Source organism: Garra rufa, chromosome 23 (assembly GCF_049309525.1).
Source record: "Garra rufa chromosome 23, GarRuf1.0, whole genome shotgun sequence".
Lineage (NCBI taxonomy): Eukaryota > Metazoa > Chordata > Actinopteri > Cypriniformes > Cyprinidae > Garra > Garra rufa.
In genome coordinates this window covers 11,452,578-11,476,716 of record NC_133383.1, presented here as the reverse complement: position 1 = coordinate 11,476,716, position 24,139 = coordinate 11,452,578, and the positions used below count along the sequence as shown (strand labels likewise).

The 24,139-nt window shown below is 38.4% G+C and overlaps 1 protein-coding gene across 1 annotated transcript in view; it reads left to right on the top strand.

The window, feature by feature from the left end:
* The window catches only part of nipblb (NIPBL cohesin loading factor b), a 42,655-nt gene that overhangs the window by 5,575 nt on the left and 12,941 nt on the right, over nucleotides 1–24,139 (top strand). Inside the window, exons 3-37 of the mRNA XM_073829355.1 lie at nucleotides 5,286–5,451; nucleotides 5,555–5,685; nucleotides 6,858–6,966; nucleotides 7,093–7,244; nucleotides 7,566–7,714; nucleotides 7,847–7,928; nucleotides 8,442–8,981; nucleotides 10,459–12,270; nucleotides 12,441–12,563; nucleotides 12,789–12,977; nucleotides 13,084–13,155; nucleotides 13,240–13,329; nucleotides 13,441–13,541; nucleotides 13,633–13,719; nucleotides 13,802–14,033; nucleotides 14,560–14,711; nucleotides 14,890–14,970; nucleotides 15,057–15,157; nucleotides 15,234–15,363; nucleotides 16,674–16,756; nucleotides 17,269–17,401; nucleotides 17,489–17,632; nucleotides 17,713–17,799; nucleotides 17,884–18,104; nucleotides 19,669–19,771; nucleotides 19,851–19,949; nucleotides 20,039–20,185; nucleotides 20,646–20,780; nucleotides 21,848–21,946; nucleotides 22,050–22,103; nucleotides 22,347–22,455; nucleotides 22,532–22,668; nucleotides 22,768–22,908; nucleotides 22,998–23,091; nucleotides 23,180–23,334. Coding sequence (XP_073685456.1) covers nucleotides 5,286–5,451; nucleotides 5,555–5,685; nucleotides 6,858–6,966; nucleotides 7,093–7,244; nucleotides 7,566–7,714; nucleotides 7,847–7,928; nucleotides 8,442–8,981; nucleotides 10,459–12,270; nucleotides 12,441–12,563; nucleotides 12,789–12,977; nucleotides 13,084–13,155; nucleotides 13,240–13,329; nucleotides 13,441–13,541; nucleotides 13,633–13,719; nucleotides 13,802–14,033; nucleotides 14,560–14,711; nucleotides 14,890–14,970; nucleotides 15,057–15,157; nucleotides 15,234–15,363; nucleotides 16,674–16,756; nucleotides 17,269–17,401; nucleotides 17,489–17,632; nucleotides 17,713–17,799; nucleotides 17,884–18,104; nucleotides 19,669–19,771; nucleotides 19,851–19,949; nucleotides 20,039–20,185; nucleotides 20,646–20,780; nucleotides 21,848–21,946; nucleotides 22,050–22,103; nucleotides 22,347–22,455; nucleotides 22,532–22,668; nucleotides 22,768–22,908; nucleotides 22,998–23,091; nucleotides 23,180–23,334 — 6,440 coding nt within the window. The remainder of the gene's footprint in view (nucleotides 1–5,285; nucleotides 5,452–5,554; nucleotides 5,686–6,857; nucleotides 6,967–7,092; nucleotides 7,245–7,565; nucleotides 7,715–7,846; nucleotides 7,929–8,441; nucleotides 8,982–10,458; nucleotides 12,271–12,440; nucleotides 12,564–12,788; nucleotides 12,978–13,083; nucleotides 13,156–13,239; nucleotides 13,330–13,440; nucleotides 13,542–13,632; nucleotides 13,720–13,801; nucleotides 14,034–14,559; nucleotides 14,712–14,889; nucleotides 14,971–15,056; nucleotides 15,158–15,233; nucleotides 15,364–16,673; nucleotides 16,757–17,268; nucleotides 17,402–17,488; nucleotides 17,633–17,712; nucleotides 17,800–17,883; nucleotides 18,105–19,668; nucleotides 19,772–19,850; nucleotides 19,950–20,038; nucleotides 20,186–20,645; nucleotides 20,781–21,847; nucleotides 21,947–22,049; nucleotides 22,104–22,346; nucleotides 22,456–22,531; nucleotides 22,669–22,767; nucleotides 22,909–22,997; nucleotides 23,092–23,179; nucleotides 23,335–24,139) is intronic.

Genomic DNA, 24,139 nt, shown 5'->3' with positions numbered 1-24,139 from the left:
ATCAATGACGGACAATTTTCGGTTAATGCGACCTCTGATATATATATATATATATATATATATATATATTAGGGCCGGGACTCGATTAAAAAAATTAATCTAATTAATTTGAGGCTTTGTAATTAATTAATCGAAATTAATCGCATTTTAATCGCATATAAATATTTGACCTGAGAACAGTGAGAAGTAAGTTTTTTCATATGGATTTTTAGTACACCATTGAATAATGACTGAATACATAAACTGAAGCAACAAAATATTGTTTATTTTTGTTCAACCAAGTCCAACAGACCAGTGCGATATTGCCATTAACTGTAGCTATAGGATACAGCGTTTCCCATAACGAAAACATTTATTTCAGTGAAAAAATAAATCCAAAACTCTCTATTTTAACATTTTGAACAATAGGGCTTTACAATCTTTTGCTATTTTTTTTTATTATTTTTTTTATAAATTCTTGTGTTTTAATTTTTCTCATAATCAAATGAAAGCATAAACATGTATTTTATTTTTAATCAAATGAAAAATAAACCTTTTTAATTTTTGGCAAACAAACAGAGGTTTGCTGTTAAAATCAATAAATAATAATAATCATAGTATTTTTTTCTACAATTAAGTGGTTAATCTTGTTGTTATATTAATTTTTTATCATATATATTGTTTTTTGTCAATTATTTAAATAGGAATATTGTTCTGTTTCATGTTAAACCGTACTTTTATTTTGACAGGTTGCCGTGAAGTTTCTGTGTGTAAAGTATGATATGATGCTAGTTTTCTCAAATGAAACGGTAAAAGTGACACTCACAGTAGCTTTGGAGATTGAGTCTATCTGTTCATGTGAGATGCAAATGCCAAAAATTAACGGGAGCATCACGCGTGCAGTGTAAAAAAATGCGTCTCTGCCATTCATACATACAGCTAGGCAAACGGTAAATGCAGGATTCATATTAAAACGGTCTTTTTGCATTTCGGTTTTCACAGACACTAGTCCATATTGCGATTTGAATTAAGTGACAGACCAACTTTTGATTTATCAATCCAAAAATCGACGAATTTACGTGGCATTCCGCGCTATAGTAAAGTCCGCGATCCAGTCCGTGTCCGTGGGGAAACACTGGGATATTTAGAAATATACTAGCCTTCATTTCAGAAATTCAGGTACCCTATAGGTAGGTAGACCTTCTGTAAAAGCATTGAGGTGATACCTGAGGCTCGATGTGCTGCGGTGATATGCGCATTCCTTTGTCTAAACGCTAGTTGGTGCTCCAGTATAATCGGTCCGCCGCTGAAACTCATTCAGTGAGAAACGTTCCGCGGTGCAAAATTAAGTGCGATTAAAATCCGTTAAAAAAATTAACGCGTTATTTTTGTGTAATTAATTAATCTAAATTAACGTGTTAAAGTCCCGGCCCTAATATATATATATATATATATATATATATATATATATATATATATATATATAAGAAATAATAGAATTAATAGGGATGCACGATATATCGACATAAATATTGATATCGGCTGATGTTCGTCGTTTTTTAACCTATCGGCATCGGTCTGATATCGTGTTGGCACCGGTTCGATATCGTGTTGGCATTGGTCCGATATCGTGTTGGCATTGGTCCGATATCGTGTTGGCACCGGTTCGATATCGTGTTGGCATTGGTCCGATATCGTGTTGGCACCGGTCCGATATCGTGTTGGCACCGGTCCGATATCGTGTTGGCACCGGTCCGATATCGTGTTGGCATCGGTCCGATATCGTGTTGGCACCGGTCCGATATCGTGTTGGCACCGGTCCGATATCGTGTTGGCACCGGTCCGATATCGTGTTGGCATCGGTCCGATATCGTGTTGGCACCGGTCCGATATCGTGTTGGCACCGGTCCGATATCGTGTTGGCACCGGTCCGATATCGTGTTGGCACCGGTCCGATATCGTGTTGGCACCGGTCCGATATCGTGTTGGCATCGGTCCGATATCGTGTTGGCATCGGTCCGATATCGTGTTGGCATCGGTCCGATATCGTGTTGGCATCGGTTACAGTAAACAGATAACTTACAAATAGCATTATTTCTTTCACCATGCAGCAAACATAAAAAAAAAAGAATAGAAAAAAACCCCTTTAAACCGTTTAACTGATAGTAATAATCGGTTAAAATTCTTACTGTCGGTTGACGGTTAAACGGTCAATATGAGCATCCCTAATTGAGCAATATTTGAGAGACACTATAAAGTACAGTCGGGCCCACTTGAATGGTGGAAGCAAAACTAGGGCTGTGACTGTCGCAATGACAGCCTTGCCTCCACGTTTAAATGCACGCAGTAGGCTAAAGCTGACCGCAAAGCCCTAGCAAAAATAATTACCATGAATGTGTCGGGGGAAAAAGTAAGGAGATATTCAAATTAATTATTAATAATCTAGCATTTGACAAAGATGAAGTTGACGGTCCTGACTCGCCATTTGCTCATTGGACGCGCCTTTATCAAAGTCAAAGTCAAAGTTAACTTTATTGTCAATTCTGCTATATGTACCGGACATACAGAGAGTTGAAATTGCGTTATTCTCAGACCCTAGGTGCATACACGTAACATTAAATACAAAAAGGTAGAAATTTAAAAATACAAATAAATACAATTATACAATTATATGTATGTATGTATGTATGTATGTATGTATGTATGTATAAACAATATACAAGTAAGGGCACATGGCACAGTGCAAAACCGGACAGAGTAGAGCAAATGCAAAAAGAATAAGGTACAAAAGGAGCTTATAAGTGTATTTATAAATGCATATTTATGGATTAGGCCTATAGCTGATAAAAGAGTTTTGTAATTCTTTTTTTTACAGTTCCAGATGATATATTAGTCTTACCTTTATGAGCAAAAATGAAGTTTCACATCGCACCGTCCTGCAAAGCGCGCTTCAGCTTTACTCTCCGCACAAACGATTGGATATGAGCCTAGTAGCACACATTTATCTAGGTTAAACGATTCAACTAATATTGTGATATGTTTTAAGTTTTTTATATCTATGGATTTTAATTTTAATCGTGATGACTTGAGAGGGCTAAATTGATCTGTCTGCCGCTTGGTCTTTACTTTAAAAAACAAAAACTGGAATTTAACAAACAAAAAGTGTTCCAAAAATATCTCTAAATTAACTTCATAAACTAAAGAAACGAAAATAAGTGAAATCACTTTGCTATTAAAAACAGCAGCTGTGTAATGGGGAAGAGAAAGAGAAAAAAGACCGATTCCAGTCAGACTCGGGTCAGTAATTCTGATGTGCCATCGGACAAGGTCCGGGAGAGGTTTTAGGAATTTTTGCAACAAATATTTGTTTAATAGCCTATTTAACATTATTATTTAGGCTAGTTTCATATTTAAATGTATTATTTATTTGATTTATTTTAGCGTTTTGTAGGCTGCTTGTTCACTGACGGAAGTGCTCAAATAAACATGCACGTTTGTTAATAATGTTTGAGCCTCATTTATTTTGGGTTTCAAAATAATATACATATGTATTTTATATATAGGCCTATATACACAAACGTTATATATAATGTATATATATTTATTTATAAATAATTTAGATACAAATAATTTATTTATATATAAACACCGCACCATTTTTTTTCTTTCTTCTTTTATTTAAATAGCCTACCCTTTACGGTGTCATTAATTACTGTGCTGCTAATTTCTGATTTGGGAGTGATTTGTTTGTTAAAAAATGTTAGGCTACCTTATTAAAAGTATTGCTCTTAACAGACCTGTGTGTTTTGTATCACTAGCGCAATGTCTGTTCTCCAAGCATGTAAGCTCTGCCTGCGTGAGGCGCACCGCTTTCATCGTGCAATGTTCTATTACAATTTATTAATTCTGAACGTTTCATGTGTCCATATTGCACCAAAATGCAACACTGCACTCCCTTGCGTCCACAGCAAAAATCATTTGGATGAACTGTTCTCGACATAATAAAAATGCAAACAGAAAGACATACAGAGATTCATGCCTTTATTAGAGAGAAGAATATGTTCAGCCCCTCCCACCGAAGCTTCGAATATTCGGTGTTGATTACTACCGAAGCTTCAAAGCTCAAAAAATGGTATTCGGACCAGCGCTAGAATACTGGCATGCTTGATAAGTGGTAAAAATTGGTTACTTATGTTTTATGGTAGCCCTGTAACTTTGTTATTTGGAAATAAAATACATTCTGAAAATAAAGGAAGAAATTAAGTATGTACAAACTTTTATCATCTCAGAAACATTTTTTTAAAACACACATCGATATCAGTAAATATCAGTCATCGGCCATAACAGAAAATATCGGATATCGATATCGGCCAAAATTTTCATATCGGTGCATCCCTAGAAATTAATACTTTTATTTAACAAGGATGGTTTAAATTGATCAAAAGTGATGATAAAGACATTTATAATGTTACAAAAGATTTCTGTTTCAGGTAAATGCTGTCCTTCTGATTTTTCTATTCAAAGTAACCTGAAAAAAATTCTACATAATAATAATAAAAATGTTTTTATGCAGAAAATCAGAATATTAAAATGATTTCTGAAGGATCGTGTGACTGAAGTAATGATGCTAACAAATCAGCTTTGAAATCACTGGAATAAATGAAGTTTAAAATGCATTCAAATAGAAAAGTTATTAAAAAATTGTACAGTTTTTGCTGTACTTTGGATGAAATAAATGCAGGCTTGGTGAGCAGAAGAGACGAATTTAAAAAATATTACAAATCTTACTGTTCAAAAACTTTTGACTGGTAGTGTACACAGTGTATCTCTTAAAGATGCATTTAGAAATGTAATGTAAATAATTTAATATTTATCATTATCCGATAATAGGAATGCTATCAAGACACAGTTAGTAGTGTTTAGCTTATCACTTGCCACCATAAGAGGTAGACCACACTCATACAGAATAAAACATCTTTTTGTTGTACACACATAAACACATTTATCGAAAGTACTATTGATTTCTCTTTGGGTGTTAAATTTACTTGGTGTGCCTTCAAAAGTCAGTTTTGATATTCATCCAGACGGTACATACTGATTAATGCCCTCTGTTGATTGGCTATCGAAGATGTTGATTAAATGTCTGTTCATACCTTTCAAATCGATAGGGCTTGGATTTGATTTATACAGGCAATACTTTTCTTTGTGACTGGATCGAAACAGGACGTCCTGAAGAAATGAGTGAAATATTTCACGACTCCTTTTGTGATAAGGAATAACTCATTTTTTGTGTGTTTATTTCTCAGTGTTAAATCAGCTGCCTCTCCCTTCCCCTCTACCTGCCACCACCACTAAGAGCCTGCTGTATAATGGGAGGATCGCCGAGGAGGTCAGCTGTCTGCTGTCCCGGCGGGACGACACTCTCGTGTCCCAGCTGGCCCACAGCCTCAACCAGGTGTCCACCGAGCACATGTGGGTATCTCACCTCGGCCTCCTTTCTACAGTACATCCTCACCGAATGTGTTTATCTTACATCTGTTGAATATCTGTGAATATCATTCCATCTCACATGCAGAGAGCTGAAGGATAACTTGGGCAGTGATGACCCGGAAGGAGATGTGCCTCTACTGCTACAGACGGTGCTGTCCAGGAACCCCAATGTCTTCAGGGAGAAAAGTACGCCCACCCGATACGGGGTTCAGGGCGGTAAGGAGAAACTGCAGAAATAAAGCTGTTTAGTCTGGGCATGCTTTTATTCTGTGATCTCTGCTTGAGCTCCCTGGATTAGAAATCCCGTTTTTTTTGTTTTTGTTTTTTTTTTATACAGTTGAGGTCAAAAGTTTACAACCCCCGGGTTTTAATACATGGTTCTTCCTTTTTGGAACATCAGTGAATGTTTAAACCTTCTGTAATAGTTGCATTAAAAAAACAGTCATTTTTGGAAAGGGTTTAAATACACAAATATGCTGGAAAACCAAAGAATTTGTGGAAAAAAATTAATTTAGGTAATAACAGTATTAAGAATCAAGGGGATGTAAACTTTAGAACAGGGCCATTTTCATAAATTCAACTATTTTTTTCTTGTGGACTATATGTAAACATCTTTTATATAAAATATCTTATTGAGGCCAGTACTAATTAAACAATGACATACATTTTTTACAGTCCTTCTTATTTTGGTAAATTTTTGCAGATTCTGAAAGGGGTAAACTTTTGACCTCAACTGTAATTTCCAGACTTTAGTTGGTGTTCATTAGTGGTAACATTAATTATGATTTTAGATGTATAAAATCCAAATGCCTTTGCAAGTGACATAAAATAATCATGTTACATTCTGGCTTTGGGCATGCACTATTGTTGAAAAAAGTCTCTTATATTCAAACATATAGTAAAAACGGTAATATTATGAAAAAGGATTGCAATTTAAAATAACTGTTTTCTATTTTAAAATATTTTACATTTAAAATTTTTATTTTGTCTCCATTATGGCAAAACTAAATTATCAGTAGCCATTACTCCAGGCTTTAGTGTCACATGATCCCTGATACATTTTATTCAGAATTCTATCATAAATATAATGTTCAAAAGAACAGCAATAATTTGAAATATAAATCTTTAAGTCTTTACTGTCATTTTTGATACTTTTTATGCATCCTTGCTGCAAAATAAGTATTAATTTATTTTTAATTTTTTTTACAAATGTAACTGACCTCAAATTTTTGAACAGTAGTGTATGTTTGAAAGTATTACATGCTTAATCTTGTTAGAGTTCTAATCATATAGCGTGGCAAATGTGAGCTTGCATTGCCATGTAATTTTCCCCATGAAGTCAATATTTTAAACCATGATTTGTTGACACTTTCTTTTATGTTTTGAAGGTTTAATGCAACAGCCAATGATACCACCGTACAAGATGCCTCAGAATTCAATGCATGGAAGTCCGGCGTCAAACTACCAGCAAACCACTATAACTCCAAGCCCTCCCAGGTACTGTTCCAGTTTCCTTTTTATGTGGGTTAGATAGGTAAGTGTGATTAAAGGAATTAAAATATGCAGAAAAACCTGGTTCCATTTCCAGTCTGTATACTCACCAGTTCTGCTCTTACTCGACAGCCGATATGTTCAACCTCAGGCTGGTTCTGGTACCAGGTACATGCCCCAGCAAAACAGTCCAGTGCCCAGCCCGTATGCACCACAGAGCCCGCCAGGATACATGCAGTACAGCCACCCACCCAGCTACCCTCAGCACCAACAGATCCAGCAAGGTGAGTCCCTGCTCTCCTTCCTGAAGAGAACCTCAAGAGGATTGTCACCATTTTCAGTATCTGTAGTCTTAAAACACCTCAAGGCTCAAGGAAAAGCGGTTTTAATAAGATTTGTTCTTAGTGAATCTTCTTTTATCCCCGTCCCTTGCTGAATGGTGTGTCTGAAAACCATCCTTGGCTGTTAAAATCAAAAAATGAAATCTGTATTTAATTTCTTAATCCATATTCTTGTTCTTATCGTGAACAAATAATCACTGCAGGTTATTCCAAATAAAAATAAATCAGTGAATAAGTTGTTTTTTGTGTCTGTGTGTGTTGCAGTATCCGTATCCAGTCCAATAGTTCCTGGTGGCATTAGAAACATCCATGACAACAAGGTCTCCTGTCAAGTGTCGGGTAACTCCAACCATAATGCGAGGCATTGCTCCAACGATGAGTACATCAGCATCGTCCAGAGACTCGGAAATGATGTGAGTGCTTGCCAGTAGAAGTTTTTATAACCCTACATATATTTCTGCCTCCAAATAATATTTGTTAATTAGATTGGGCCTGGATCTTTATTAATAGCTTATTTTTCACCCATGTTGTCTGTGGTTTCACAGGAGAGTGACCCCGCTATGAGAAACGCCTCCTTTTCTGTACGCTCCGTCTGCTCCCCAGCTGGAAGTGAAGGAACTCCAAAAGGTAGGTTGAACCTCCTTTACACATACACTTGTAGTTGTCTGTATAGCATGAGTATGCTTGCTGTTCTCACAAGTACTCATGAGAAATGATACTCTCCTCTTGTTAAGATGTGATGTAACGTCCAAGCATCTGCTCTTTTCATTTGAGAACATTATCTCAACAAACATTTATTGGCGCTGTTTATTTATCGCACACATTTAAACTAAGCTTTTAAAAACTCATAGTGTACACTACAGTCTCTGAGCTCGCAATTCATGAAAGATCAATCACTATTTGGTTAACTGAGATTTTGGTAGTATTACAGTACAGAGGGTGATTGTATATTATCATCCTGCGTTGTTTGCTTTTGGGATCTTGTAGAGTGTTTGGACAAAGTCAAGACTTAAAAAATGGATAAAAGATGCAAAAATTAAAACGTTTAAACTCAGACAAACTGGTTCATTTTAAAAGCTCTAAATATGTTGCCATATTGCTGATTTGCACAGAAGTATGACTTTTCTGGTCCAATTTCAGTTGGATCTCGGCCGCCCTTGATTCTTCAGTCTCCTCCACCCTACACCTCCCCAAGAGATGCTGCTCCTGACCTCCTGTTGGACTCTCCTGAACGGAAAAAGAAGCAGAAAAAGTTAATAAAAGAGGAAGGGGGTAAAGGTGCCATGTATGACATTGTCAGCTCACCCACTAAAGACTCCACAAAGCTAACAATAAAGTTGTCTCGAGTGAAGTCTTCTGAGACAGAACAGTCAGCTGAGTCGTTGTCGGCGGTAGAGCATGGCTCAGATGCTGAGAATGAACTGTCGTGCAATAGCTTACCATACCACCGGAACCCCCAGGAACGGCTCTCCGCAGGACAGTGTCTTTCGGGTGAGCAGTCGGCCTACCAGCAGGTTCCCGTACTACAGAACACTGGGGCACTTGCAGCCAAGCAACCCGGGGTAGTTAGCGGAACCCCCTACGACGAGGCAGAGCTGGACGCTCTTGCTGAGATCGAAAGGATTGAGAGGGAATCCGCTATAGAACGAGAACGCTGCTCTAAGGAAGTTCAAGATAAAGGTTGTTTATTTTCTACTTGTCACTTGACGTGCATGCTTTTTATCAATTTTCTGAATGCCTTAAACTGTATGACAGCTTTTATTAATGGTGCTTGTAAAGGTACTAGCAACAGTCATAACTACAACTGCAAGCAATGCCCTGGTACCCACTCAGAACATCCTAGTAACTGCGTAGTAACACCTTACCTTAGCAACCACAAAGTAGTTCACTAGCACCCACCCAGACATTCCTAGCAACCACATTGTTAGATAGTAACAACTTTTCTTACCAATTGCAAAGTAGGACCCTGGCAACCCCAGAACATCCTAGCAATCAAATTGTAATATAGTAGAAACTTATCATACCAGTTGCAAAGCAGGACCCTGGCAACCACTTTGGAACATTTTAGTAACCACATCGTAATATAGTAACAAATTACTTTACCAATTGTAAATATGGACCCTGCCAACCACCCTAGAACATCCTAGCAACCACATAGTAACTTAGCAACCAAAAAGTGGTCCTAGCAACCATCCACAACCACATTGTAACGGTTGTTAGAACAACCATGCAGAATACTTGCATCCTGGCAACCACCCTGAACATCCTAGCAATGCATAGTATCATAGTAACACCCTACCTTAGCAACTGCAAAGCTATATAGCAACCATATAGTAACATAATAGAAACCAGTCAGAAAAACAATCAGCAACCACAAAGCAATGTCCTGGCAACCATCCACAACCATGTAGTAACTTTCTAACAACCATTCAGAATACCTTAAGAACCAAATAGCAGCATCCTGGCAACCACCATGAACTTCCTAGAAACAAATTCCTCGGCAACTGCAAAGAAATGCCCTGGCAAACATCCTAGCAACCACTAACAATGATTCAGAACACCTTACAAACCACATAGTAGGATCCTGGCATCTACCTAGAACATTATGACAACCGAAGGGTTACTTGCTTACTGCCAATAAGATCACATTAGCAATCACAAAGCACCTTGGTAACCACCTAGAGTAGGGGTTCTCAACTCTGGCCCTTAAGGTCCACTTTTTCTGCAATTTTTCTAGTGATCCTCAAGACCTTGATTAGCTTGTTCAGGTGTGTTTGATTAGGGTTGGAACTAAACTCTGCAGGAAAGTGGACCTCGAGGCTAGCGTTAAGAACCTCTGACCTAGAGCATCCTAGCAACTGTATAGTAACAGCTGCCTAAGCAACCACATAGTAGCATGCTTACAACCATTCAGAAGCTTATGAGAACAATAAAGCAGCACCCTGGCAACAACCTAGAACATTCTAACAATTACATAATAATGTTGTAACACCTTACCTGAGCAAACACAAAACATGTTAACTACTTAAAACAGCTTAACAACCACACAGCAGTGCCCTGCTGACCATAGAAACCAGAAATTTGCATGAGCAAGCTTAACTCGAAAATATAAACGTGTTGAATACTGCTTCTTACCTGTGTGATTCTAACTCTGCAGATAAACCTCTGAAGAAGAGAAAGCAGGATTCGTACCCTCAGGAACCAGGAGCTGCGGGCACCGCGGGAGCTTCTGGAACACCTGGCGTGGGTGGCGGATGCAATGCTGGGAACAAACTGGTACCTCAAGAGGCTAGTGCTGCTAGTAACGGAGCCAGTCGGCCAGCCTTGATGGTCAGTATAGACCTGCAGCAGGCAGGCAGGGTGGAAGGGCCAGTGGACTCCTGTCCTGTCCCTGCAACAGAGGCCCAGCGCTGGCCAGAAGATAGTTCTGAATCTACAGGGGTCTTGCGTCTCAAATCAAAGACTGATGGAGAGGTCCAGAGGACAGTAGATGGTCGTCCAGAAGTCATCAAGCAACGGATAGAAACTACGCCGCAGAAAACTTCTTCAGATGGACGACCAGAGACTCCCAAACACAAGCACGAGAACCGTCGGGACATCTCCAACAAAGTGAGTTCAGAAAAGAGATCGGATCTCTCCAAGCACAGAAATGACGGTAAACCTGACAAAGTGAGGCCTGAGGGAAAAAGTAATGAAACTTCCAGAAAACAGGAAGGACGGTCAGAGTCAACTCGAGAGAGCAAAGAAGAGAGGCAAAAAGATCGGGACAGTGAAGGCACCAAAGTCCGACGACCGGACAAGTCCAGCCGGCTTGAGCACAACAGGGACGTAGATCGGGACCTGGAACGAGAAAAAGAAGGGGAAAATCATGAGAAAGATCGAGACAAGGTGAGGGACAAGGAGCAGGAGAAAGATCGAGACAAGGTACGGGACAAGGAGCAGGAGAAAGATCGGGACAAGGTGCGGGACAAGGAGCAAGAGAAAGATCGAGACAAGGTGCGGGACAAGGAGCAGGAGAAAGATCGAGACAAGGTGCGGGACAAGGAGCAGGAGAAAGATCGAGACAAGGTGCGGGACAAGGAGCAGGAGAAAGATCGAGACAAGGTGCGGGAGAAAGATCGGGACAAGGAGCAGGAGAAAGATCGAGACAAGGTGCGTGAGAAAGATCGGGACAAAGTGCGGGAGAAAGATCGAGACAAGGTGCGGGAAAAAGATCGTGACAAGGAGCGGGTTAAAAATCGGGACAAGGAGCGGGAAAAAGATCGGGAGAAGAATCGGGACAAGGAACGGGTTAAAAATCGAGACAAGGAGCGAGAGAAAGATCGGAACAAGGAGAGGGAGAAAGATCGGAACAAGGAGCGGGTAAAAGATCGGGACAGGGAAAAAGAGAAAGATCAGGACAAGGAACAGGAGAGGGTCCGGGACAAAGATCGGGAAGGGGATCGAGACCAAGAAAAGAAACGTCACACAGAATCAACAGAGTCCCGGGACAAGCGGTCTCCTGAGCAGCGTTCCCGTCCTGACAGTCCTCGTGTGAAGCAGGAATCTCGTAGTGGAACAGAAACTAAAACAAAACCTGAACGGTCAGTCCACAAAACTTCCAACAACAAAGATGAGAAACGGAGTGGAGACAAGAACCGACTCGATGGACACAAGCCTCCGTCCTCAGAGAGTAAAGCAGCAGAGTTTCCCAACTACCTACTGGGGGGTAAATCGGGTGCATTAAAGAACTTTGTCATTCCCAAGTTGAAGCGGGACAAAGATGGTAACGTGATGCAGGAAATGCGACGAGAACTGTTTGCCGAGCCACTTGTGAAATTGGAAAAACTGGACCTGGTGGAGGACCTCAATAAGGGCGCCAAACCTGTTGTTGTTCTGCAGAAACTTTCCATTGATGAGGTCCAGAAGTTGATCAGTAATTCGCGCAAGCCAAGCAAGAGCAGGTCGTCTCATGGAAAATCACGTGGAGGTAAGTCTCTGTGACTCCTGTTTTCATGACCAGTGAAAACAAATATTTTTTTAGTTTATTCTACAGAGATTTGACAGACTGTCTAAATATGCATTTGAGGAGTTTGAGTAGCCCTCTCTGTGGGGGCCTTAATGATTCAGTGTTAATGGAACTTCCTCATATGCTGGCAGAGATGGATTCCCGTATGCCACTGTGTGAAAGGGTGAAAATGAATAAACGCAGACGCAGCTCCACTAATGAGAAGCCCAAGTATGCTGAAGTCAGCTCAGATGATGATAGTAGTTCTGTAGAACGTAAGTAAAACTGAATCAAATATTGTTTTCACACTTAATGTGCCTGCTTAATCTGAATCAGGATCAAGAATAACCAAACCCATGTTTGTAAAAAAAAAAAAAAACAACAACTATATTGTCACCAATATTTCTTCTGAATTATAATTTCTTCTCTGCTTAAATACTTGGAGTTGAGATAGTTTAAGTAGCTTTTCCCTTGAAATGTGTTGTCTTTCTGGCTGTTAGTGCCCTCAAAGCGTTCAAAAAAGGACAGAGACAAAGCTTGGGAATATGAAGAAAAGGACCGGAGGGGTTCTGGAGATCACCGGCGAAGTGGAGGTCACTTTGACAGCCGGAAAGGTTCAGGCAGTCGATATAGAGAACGCAGTCCTGAGGACTCGGAAGAAGATTCGCCCCCGCCCAGCCTCAGTGATCGTAAGTGACCAGTTAAACACATTAGCATTTATTATGTCAGCAGTGTTGACAGTTTTGTTGGGTTGAAGCGTAGAAATAACTGATCTTTGACATCCTTTAACAACAGTTGCCCGAAAGTTGAAGAAGAAGGAAAAGCAGAAAAAGCGGAGAGCCTACGAGCCCAAACTGACTGAAGATGGTATGTTTGCAGCTTGCAGTTTCCAATCAGCATTGAGCAATCTGAGATGCTGAGATCTTTAGTAATCCACCTTGTGCTCCACAGAAATGATGGACTCTTCCACATTCAAGAGATTTTCCACCAGTGTTGACAACATTCTCGAAAACCTTGAAGATGTGGACTTGACATCGTTAGGTAAATGTGCAAATGTGGAGAAATTATTACATTGAAGGTTCAAATTATTTCAGATTCTGTTAAACCAGAATGCTTCTGCAAGTTTGACAGTAATTGATTTAATAAATGCAGATGATGATGAGATTCCTCAGGAGCTGCTCCTCGGCAAACACCAGCTCTCGGAGTTAAGCAGTGAATCAGCCAAAATAAAGGCTATGGGCATCATGCATAAGGTAGGTACAGGATCACCTGGGACCAGTCTCAAGAGACAGGGCACATCCTAAATACCTGATCTCTTAATGCTTCAACTGTTTTCATTTTCAGATTCCATCTGATAAGATGGTGAAGGTCCAGAGTATTTTGGAAAAGAACATTCAGGATGGTGCAAAGCTCACCACCCTCATGAATCATGTAAGCATCATTGTAGTTTCTACTGACGGAATGGCTCTGCCATTGACTCTCACTGACAGCTTCCCTGTCCTTGTGATTTCAGGACAACGACAGGGACGACGAGGAGCGCTTGTGGCGTGACCTCATCATGGAACGTGTCACCAAATCTGCTGATGCTTGTCTGACGGCTCTTAACATCATGACCTCAGCACGAATGCCGAAGGCCGTTTACATTGAGGATGTTATCGAGAGGGTCCTGCAGTACACAAAGTTCCATCTACAGAACACACTCTATCCGCAGTACGACCCCGTCTACAGAGTGAACCCTCATGGCGGTCAGTCTTGCACCTTAACACAGTGCCCTAACCTACAAGATTCTTTTTGTGAAATTTAATTGGTCCGTTATTATCAGTGTTCCTGTTGGCTGTATTGTAATGTTATCATATTTTTTTATTCTGGACTTAAAAATTGCTTGATACTGGAAACTTACACTACACTAGTCAGGACAAGGTGGATGTGTGGCATATGTCATTCACTGATGTTTTTTTGTTTGTTTTTTCATATTTCTGGATTTCTTTATTTTCAAAATTGAAGTATGACCCTCATGAATTGTGTAATTTTTAGAAATGCATTCAAAAATATATGCATTTCAATTTTAATGTTATTCTATACAGTACAGTAGTATTACTGCAATAATATACATATTTTTATTTAAAAAATATTTGTAATAATAAAAACATAGTTGTAGTTGTAAAGTCATATTGAATGGGTAAAAAACAGATTTTTTTTTGTCATTAGCTGGTCACATGCCTCGCTATCCCAACAGTTGTCCAAACTATTTCCATTCTTGCTCTGTTTCAGGTGGAACGCTAAGCTCGAAAGCCAAGCGAGCAAAGTGCTCAACGCATAAGCAGAAAGTTACTGTCATGCTTTACAACAAAGTTTGTGACATTATCAGTAACCTGTCTGAACTGTTGGAGATTCAGCTGTTGACTGACACGACCATCCTTCAGGTGAGAGACTGATACCTGACTGCTGCATCTCATGTTCTTTGCTGCAGTCAGTCCTCGCAGTTGCAAAAGTTATTACATTTTGGCGAAATATTACGAAGACAAACATTTCATGTGCTAATGAATCGAGCAGAAACTAGATTTGGTCAATTATTAAATCTGTGCTTTTGTATCTCTACAGGTGTCATCCCTAGGTATCACACCATTCTTTGTCGAGAATGTGAGTGAGCTGCAGCTTTGTGCCATTAAACTAGTGACGGCTGTAAGTACCAGTGCTGTTAAGGTTTTTTTACGTTATGCTTTGCTGTGCTAACTGCATCTAACACTGTTGTGTTGTGCAATTTCTAGGTGTTCTCTAGATATGAGAAGCACAGGCAGCTGATCCTAGAGGAGATCTTCACATCTCTTGCCAGACTGCCAACCAGCAAGAGAAACTTGAGAAATTTCAGGTATATGCTACAGTCTGGTCTACCAGTTGACAAGGGCAGTATATGAGCATGTGTATTGACTATATTGTGTGTTCAGACTGAACAGCAGTGACATGGATGGGGAGCCCATGTACATTCAGATGGTGACTGCGCTGGTTCTGCAGCTCATTCAGTGTGTGGTCCATCTGCCTTCTGATAAGGACTCGGATGATGATAATGACAGAAAGGTAAGAGAACACTGAAGCTACATTTGCAGTCGACCCAAAACATTTCTGAATTATTATTTTTTTTACAAATGTTTCAGGTCAGTAAGACTTTTTTGATGTTTTGTCTGTTATGCTTACCAAGGCTGCATGTATTTGATCAAAAGTACAGTAAAAAAGCAATATTGTGAAATTAGGGGTTCAAGCACGTAGCGCTGAAACCCTCTTGTAATTGTTAGAATGGTCATGGATCAGCGATCTCAGCATAAAACTGATCATGCAGATCAAACTGTAAGTCGTAGAGACTTGAAACTTGGAGGAATGGTAGTACTCACACCGCCTACAACGTAACTAATTCTCGCCCCAGTTGGCCTGAAGGGGGCGCTACGGCGAACAAAAGTATGAAATCACTCATAACTCATAAATTGTCAGTGGCAGGCTCAAGTGTCTTATGTCGTTGGAATCCTTGGCTCACGCTGGACATTTTTTTTATTATTAGCATTTTTTGAAAAACCTACTTTTGTGAACTAGTCCTAGGGTTTCCGCCCGATCTGAACCGAAAGAAAGTTTCTCTGTAGAGTGAAAATCAATGTTTATCAAAAGAAAAATTAACTTTTGACTCACCATCGCAAAGAGATGCCAAAACGTTTGAAAGGGGCAGGACTACTTTAATTAAATTGCCTATAACATGCTGAACGGAATGAGATATCATTGCTAAACTCAGAACATTTATGTAAGGCCGTTCGGAATGAAACTCGGTGGGCCTGTTTGACCCTGTTTGACAAAAAAATGCTTTTCTGTCTAAAATGCTTTTTTTTAATCATTGATTTAGGAAGGTACAGCCTTGCTAAATATGTCTTTTTACATATATGCTTAAATACCTTAAGCGCTTGAACCCCAGTAATCGCTGCTTGCAGCTATATTATATTATTATAATTTAAAATAGGCACTTTTCTGTTTTTAAGATGTAATTTATTCTTGTGATGCAAAAACTGAATTGTCAGCATCATTACTCCAACGTTCAGTGTCACATTATTCTTCAGAAATCATTCTGATATGCTGATTTGCTGTGTTGTAAGTTGTTGTTTTTTTTCTTGCTGAATGCAATTATTAACTTCTTTAAATAAAAAAGCTAAACTTTTGATTTACATATTCCATGTTGTTATGTGGTCTTAAAGGTACAATAGCATGAAGACCCTGTTTAAGGCCATTGCATATTTTAGATTTTGGTTTGTATTTTTGTATGTTGAAAACGTCACATTATGATAAGTAATTGTTTTATGTTTTTTATTTATTCCTTTTAGGCTTATTTTATAACATTACATTTTTTTCAGGTTGATCAGGATGTATTAATCACAAACTCATATGAAACTGCAATGAGGACAGCACAAAACTTCCTCTCCGTTTTTCTCAAAAAGTAAGAAAAGCCCCTGACATTATTCTACCCACACACTTCAGTCTATTTAAATTGTGGAAAAATGAACTTAAGTCACTTGTATGTAAGCATTGTGCTTTTGGGATCAGTAATGCATGTCTTTTTGTCTACATGCTGTGTCTTTAAGCTGAACATGTACACTGTCTCAGGAAACACCTGCTTTACTGTCATCTGATGGTTTTCAAGAGGGCTTAACCATGGTGTCTCAGGACAAACAACACCTGCATTGTTAAATTATTGTTGTAGTTTTACTTAATTTTTTCTACTCTGACTCCAAATGTTTTAATTTAAGCTTATTTATTATTTATTTATTTTTATAAACAACACTGAATAATATTATTGCACAGGATTGAGCGGTAGGTGCTCTGTATATATGCTTCTAGATAACTGCTACATTTCTTTTCTTTTTTTTTTCAGGGAAAAATTGGGTAATTTTGGAAATTAAGTTTCACTGTTGTTTATTTATTTATTTTATTTTATTTTTAAAATTTCAGGTGTGGTAGTAAGCAAGGTGAGGATGACTACAGACCACTGTTTGAGAACTTTGTTCAGGATCTGCTGTCCACAGTGAATAAACCTGATTGGCCGGCTGCAGAGCTGCTGCTGAGCCTTCTGGGAAGGCTGCTGGTGAGTTTCAGATTGATATTTCATAGGTAGAATGTGCACTGTTACATTACTTGCAAACTCACACAACATTATGGTTTCTCTTGGTAGGTTCACCAGTTCAGTAATAAGCAGACAGAGATGGCTTTGAGAGTGGCTTCTTTGGATTATCTGGGCACAGTGGCTGCGCGTCTTCGCAAAGATGCCGTCACCAGCAAAATGGACCAGCGTTCAATCAACCGCATCCTCGGGGAGGTAAATGGCAGAGTCCACCCTTCACATGTATGAATCCCTCCTGGTCTGAAAAAAGCTCATGCCATTTTGTGTTTTTACAGAGCTCAGGTGGGGATGAGATTCAGCAGCTGCAGAAAGCTCTGCTGAATTACCTGAATGAGAATGTAGAGACTGACCCATCGCTATTGGTGAGAAAATTCAGACATATTTTTGTGACAAGAAAAAAGCACTGAGAGTCTGGTTTTAATGTTGTTGTGATGTCTTCATTTCAGTTTGCACGGAAGTTCTACATCGCGCAGTGGTTCAGGGACACCAGCACTGAGACGGAGAAAGCCATGAAATCGCAGAGTCAGAGGGATGACGACTCGTCCGATGGGACGCACCATGCCAGGGACGTCGAGACCACTAGTGAGATCTTGCAGAAAGCCGAAGGGCGCAAGAAGTTCCTCCGGTCTGTTATCAAGACCTCGGCATCAAAATTCAGCTCACTGAGGTACAAACAGCAGGGATTTTGCCAATAAAATAGCTGTTTTAAAGGGTAGTTCACTCAAAAATGTATGTTTTGTCATGATTTACTCATCATGTTCCAAAAACCTTTATGAGTTTTCTTCTTATGTTAAACATAAAAGAAGATATTTTGAAGAATGTACATAACCAGTTACTTCCCCACTGAGTTCCATAGTATGAAAAAAAAAAATATGAACAGGGTTTGTACAAGATGCTTAAAGTGCTTAAATTATTTGAATTTTACTTCTTGAATTTTAAGGCCTGGAAAACCCTTGAAAATAGCAATATTCCTGAAGATTGGAACTTTGCATATTGTGAATAATTTCTTTCAGATCAGGTCTTCAAATCGCATTTGGTATAGATAGGAAATTTAATTTAGATCGGAACAGGTTCTTGAATCATTTCGTGAATCAAATGATTCAAATTAAATGATTCAAACAAAATGATTAGTGATACTTGATTTGAAGTCCCGATCTAAATCAAATGATTTGCGTTAAGCAAAATCACGGCCTATGTCATATGATTCGCGATCCACGAGTCCTGATCTGAAATGATGGTTCTCAAATCATTATTTAGATCGGGACTTTAGAGCGTGGATTGCAAATCTTTTGCTTTAGATCAGAACTTCAAACCGTGGATCGCAAATCATTTGATTTAGATCAGAACTTTGGAGTGTGATTCGTGAATTTTTTGCTTTAGGTCAGAACGTTGGATTGCGAATCATTTGATTCAGATCAGAACTTCGGAGCTTGGAACGCAAATCATTTCATTTAGTTTGGAACTTCGGAGCGCGAATCATTTGATTTATATCCAAACTTCGGAGCGGGTTCACATATCTTTGCCTTTAGATCAGAGCGTTGGATCGCGAATCATTTAATTTAGATCGGAACGCCAGATCGCGGATTGCCAATCATTTGATTTAGATCGGAGCTTTGGAGCATGGATCGCAAATTTTTCGATTTAGATTGGAACTTCGGAGCACGGATCGCGAATCATTTGATTTAGATCCAAACTTTGGAGCGGGTTTGCATATCTTTTGCTTTAGGTCAGATCATTGGATTGCGGATTGTTTGATTTAGATCAAATCCCTTAAGACAATTAATCATGGTTTTACTATAGTAAAGGTGTAGTATACTTTAGTAGTAATACTTTGCATGTGCTTTTTTATTTTTTGCCATTTATTTTATTAGTATATTTTTCTTTTCTTCTTGTTTTTTAGAATTTGAAATAGAAGACATAATCAAGATCTCTGATTGAAGTTCTTGAAAATCAAAAAAGTAGTGCTTAAAGTCCTTGAAAGTCCTGGAATTTCATTTACAGTATCTTTATGAATTCTGCATGAAAGAACAGAAACTGTTTGGTTATGTACATTCTTTCAAATATCATCTTTTGTGTTCAGCAGAAGAATGAAATTTATGCATTTGGCACAACATTAGGTTAAAAAAAAAAAAAAAAAACGATTTTCTTTTTTGAGTACACTATCTCTTTAAATAATTGTTTAAAAATGTTCAATAGAAGCGTTTTAACACCTGCTATGTGTTTTCTCACAGAGTAAACTCTGATACTGTCGACTATGAGGACTCGTGTCTTATTGTGCGATATCTGGCCTCCATGAGGCCGTTTGCACAGAGCTTTGATATTTATCTCACACAGGTTAGAGGTCATCACAGTTATCAGCATTTTTCTTGTGTATTTCCATCTCAGTAACACATCACCCCATTTGTGTCTGTAGATTTTGAGAGTTCTCGGTGAAAGTGCCATCGCGGTGAGAACTAAAGCAATGAAATGTCTTTCTGAAGTGGTTGCAGTGGATCCAAGTATTCTGGCACGGGTGAGTGCAGTTTCCAAAAACTCCAAAAAAAGATGCTTTTAATGTTGTCATTTGCATTTTTTAATTCTCATTTGCATATTTTGATTCAGTCGGACATGCAACGGGGAGTTCATGGCCGGCTCATGGATAATTCCACCAGTGTGAGAGAAGCTGCTGTAGAGCTGCTGGGGCGCTTTGTTTTGAGTCGACCGCAGCTAACTGAACAGTATTATGACATGCTGATCGAGCGCATCCTGGTTTGTGCTTTTCTTTGCATATATACACATCTGTTTTGCAGATTTTTTTTTTGCAGTCAAATACATTTTGTATTATGACTGAAAAAAACAACTATTTGACCCTTGTCAAACACAACAAAAAAATAATCACCAAGATTGTTTTTACAAAAAAAACCTTTTAAATAGTTACAAAATTGTTAACAACTATATGCAAATCAATATTTCATGTCCGTCCATTTATTTATGTATGTATTTTGCCAATACCCATGAAGTAAACCAGTTTAGTTTAATACAAGACCCCTCCACCTACGCTGATTACTCCGTCTGGGTTTATGTAGCTGTAATGATTGGCTGTCTGTACATTATCACTTACAGTTGTAACTGTTATTGTAAATGTAATACATACTTCTATTTCCAGTCAGCAGTAATTGTTTTGAAATCATCATGTAAGCTAATTTGTGCTGGCAAATGTTTTCTGCAGGACACAGGCATCAGTGTGAGAAAGAGAGTTATTAAAATCCTGCGGGATATCTGTCTGGAGCAGCCCACCTTTGTCAAGATCACAGAAATGTGTGTAAAGATGATCAGGAGGGTCAATGATGAAGAAGGCATCAAGGTTAGTTGCGTTTTTCTCTTGAAATCATTTATGTACATGTACAGTTTTTTTTTTTTTGGACAAAGTAAAATTAAAACAAAAAAAAAGGTAAAAGTTAATTTAAAAGATTAGTTCATTTCTGAATTAATTTCCTGATAATTTATGCACCCCCATGTCATCCAAGATGTTCATGACTTGTGTTTTTTCAGTTGAAAAGAAATTAAGATTTTAGAGGAAAACATTTCAGGATTTTTCTCCATATAGTGGACTCCGATGAGAATCAATGGGTTGAACGTCCAAATTGTAGTTTCAGTCCAGCTTCAAACGGCTCTAAATGATCACAGCCAAAGAATAATGGTCTTATGTAGTGAAACGATCCTTCATTTTATCTGCATCTGCGACTTAACTCATTGCATAATCACACTGGAAAAGTCACACATGGTTAGTTTTTCGCCTTTGTACTACGGTTCAGCAAGGCAGGGTGGGGCGAAAAACTCATCTCATTTTCTCCTCCAACTTCAAAATCGTCCAACATAGTTGTTTTACCTTTTTTTTTGTAAAGGGCGTTTGACTTTCTTTGAACATTTGCTTTGTAAACACTGGGTCGGTACTTCAGTCTCTGTCATGTGACCTTTTCTAGTGCAGGATGAGCCTTTGTGGTTTAAAAAAAAAAAAAAAAAACCTTTTTCTAGAAAGTGACCAAACGTTTCGCTAGATAAGACAATTATTCCTCGGCTGGTCATGTAGAGCCCTTACAAGCTGCAATTTGAACCTTCAACCAGTTGATCCTCATAAGAGAAAAATTAATTTCTTCATTTCTTTTTGACTGAAGAAAGACATAAACATCTTGGATGACATGGGGGTGAGTAAATTATCAGGAAATTTTCTTTCAGGAGAGAACTAATCCTATTAAACTAGAAATATTTTTTTGCAAAAAAAGTCAAATTTGGACTTTCTTTATATTGTTATAAATTAATTTAGTTTTCTTCTTTTTATACAATGTGTAATTTTATTTTGTTTAAAAAAATGATTATTGTACAGCCCTGTTAAAACCAATTTTTTTGTTGTTGTTGTTGTCTTTAAATCAGAAATTGGTAAATGAGACATTTCAGAAGCTCTGGTTCACCCCTACACCTAATCATGATAAAGAGGCCATGACTCGCAAGATTCTCAACATCACAGACGTGGTAAGGATCTGCAGAGTGGGCTAAAAGCTGACCCCAAGACATGTACTTTAATACACGTTTAAGGTCACATTATGTGTCTCTGACGTGAATCATTGTCTCTCAGGTCGCTGCATGCAGGGATTCTGGTTACGACTGGTTCGAGCAGCTCCTTCAAAATGTAAGTTGCCCATCTATGGTTCAAGGACTGTTTTCATTCGCTTTTCCAATGCGTATTAGTGCATTTAGTGGTTCGGAATTGTAGGTTAATACCCCAAAGGAGTGATACAAGAGTAAAATAAGCATTCTGTTTCATTTTTCCAAAGTAGGAAGTAATTTTTTGAGTTGAGCCCCAACTGGAAGAAATGTATTTTCTCAAGTAAATAATATAACCTAACAGTTGATATAATCTATGTTGTCACAGCTGCTTAAATCAGAAGAGGACGCTTCGTACAAACCGGCCAAGAAGGCTTGTACCCAGCTGGTGGACAGTCTCGTGGAGCATATTCTGAAATACGAGGAGTCTCTCGCTGGTATGAGCGGTTTTAAATTATGAAGGAACGGATTTACCTTAGTTGAACTTTTGGTGAGTTATTCTTTGTTTTGCAGACTGTGAGAATAAGGGGTTGACATCCAATTGCCTAGTGGCTTGTATAACCACGCTGTACCTGTTTAGCAAGATCAGACCACAGCTGATGGTGAAACATGCCATGACTATGCAGCCGTACCTGACCACAAAGTGTAATGTGAGTATGCTTTCAATAAACGCTGGATGTGTTGCATTTAATGGTGTTGTGCTGCCATCTAGAGGCCTGAGAGTGAAAGTGCTGATTGTGTCCTTACAGACTCAGAGTGATTTTATGGTCATCTGTAACGTGGCTAAAATCCTGGAGCTGGTTGTTCCTTTGATGGATCATCCGAGTGAAAACTTCCTCACTACCATCGAAGAAGACCTGATGAAACTTATTATCAAATACGGCATGACGGTCAGTCGAAGAGCTTGTATCAACAGCTCTGATGTCCAGCGGTTTGTATATGAACAGCTTAATGATGCAATCTGCTTTGTTTCTGACAGGTTGTGCAGCACTGTGTGAGTTGCCTCGGTGCGGTTGTTAATAAGGTCACCCATAACTACAAGTTTGTGTGGTCTTGTTTCAACCGATACTATGGTGAGTTCATTTAAACATCTGTCAGTCGTCTTTTAGCTCGTTTATGATCCTGAGAGTGTTAATCATATTTTTTCTTTTTCATGTGAAGGAGCACTAAACAAGCTAAAGTTGCAGCATCAGGAAGACCCAAACAGCACCGTACTGGTCTCTAATAAACCCGCTCTGCTGCGGTCACTCTTCACTGTGGGTGCCCTGTGCAGACACTTTGACTTTGACCAAGAGGAGTTCAAAGGCAGTAATAAGGTAAGATTCTCAGTCATGACTTTTTTGATTTTGTGTGACCATGGACCACAAAGCCAGTCATAAGGGTCATTTTTTAAATTGAGATTTCTGAAAGCTGAATAAATAGGACAATGTTTGGCAGAGATAAAACTATTTTAATATCTGGAATCTGAGGGTGCAAAAAAATGAAATATTAAGAAAATCGCCTTTGAATGTGTGGCCGTACACCCAAAGCGCTTTACAATCATATGGAGGGATCTCTCCTCAACCACCACCAGCCTTTAAAATTGTCTAATATTACCAAAAAAATTAAGTCTTGATGTATTTACAGTAGGAAATTTAATCAAATTTAACAAAATATCTTCATGGAACATGATATTTACTTAATATCCATTTTGACCTATGCAATGTATTGTTGTATGTTGTAGATAGATATTTATTCATTCATTCTGTACCACAAAACTTCATTATATTTAAGAATCGGTCTTATAAATTCCCCCCAGTAAAAAGAAATAAATTATATTTACTTATTGTATTAATTGAAATATACGCTACCGTTCAAAAGTTTGGGGTCAGTACATTTTTGTTTCTTTTTTTTCTTTTTTTTAAAAGAAATTAATAATTTTATTCACCAAGGATGTATTAAGTTAATAATTAAAAGTTTATTAAAAGTTAATAATAAATAATTTACATTATTACAAAAATTTTAAATAAACACTGTACTTTTTAAACTTGTTATTCATGAAAGAATCCTGGAAAAAAAAATCACAGGTTCCAAAAAATATTTGGCAGCACAACTGTTGATATCCAACATTGATCATTCTAA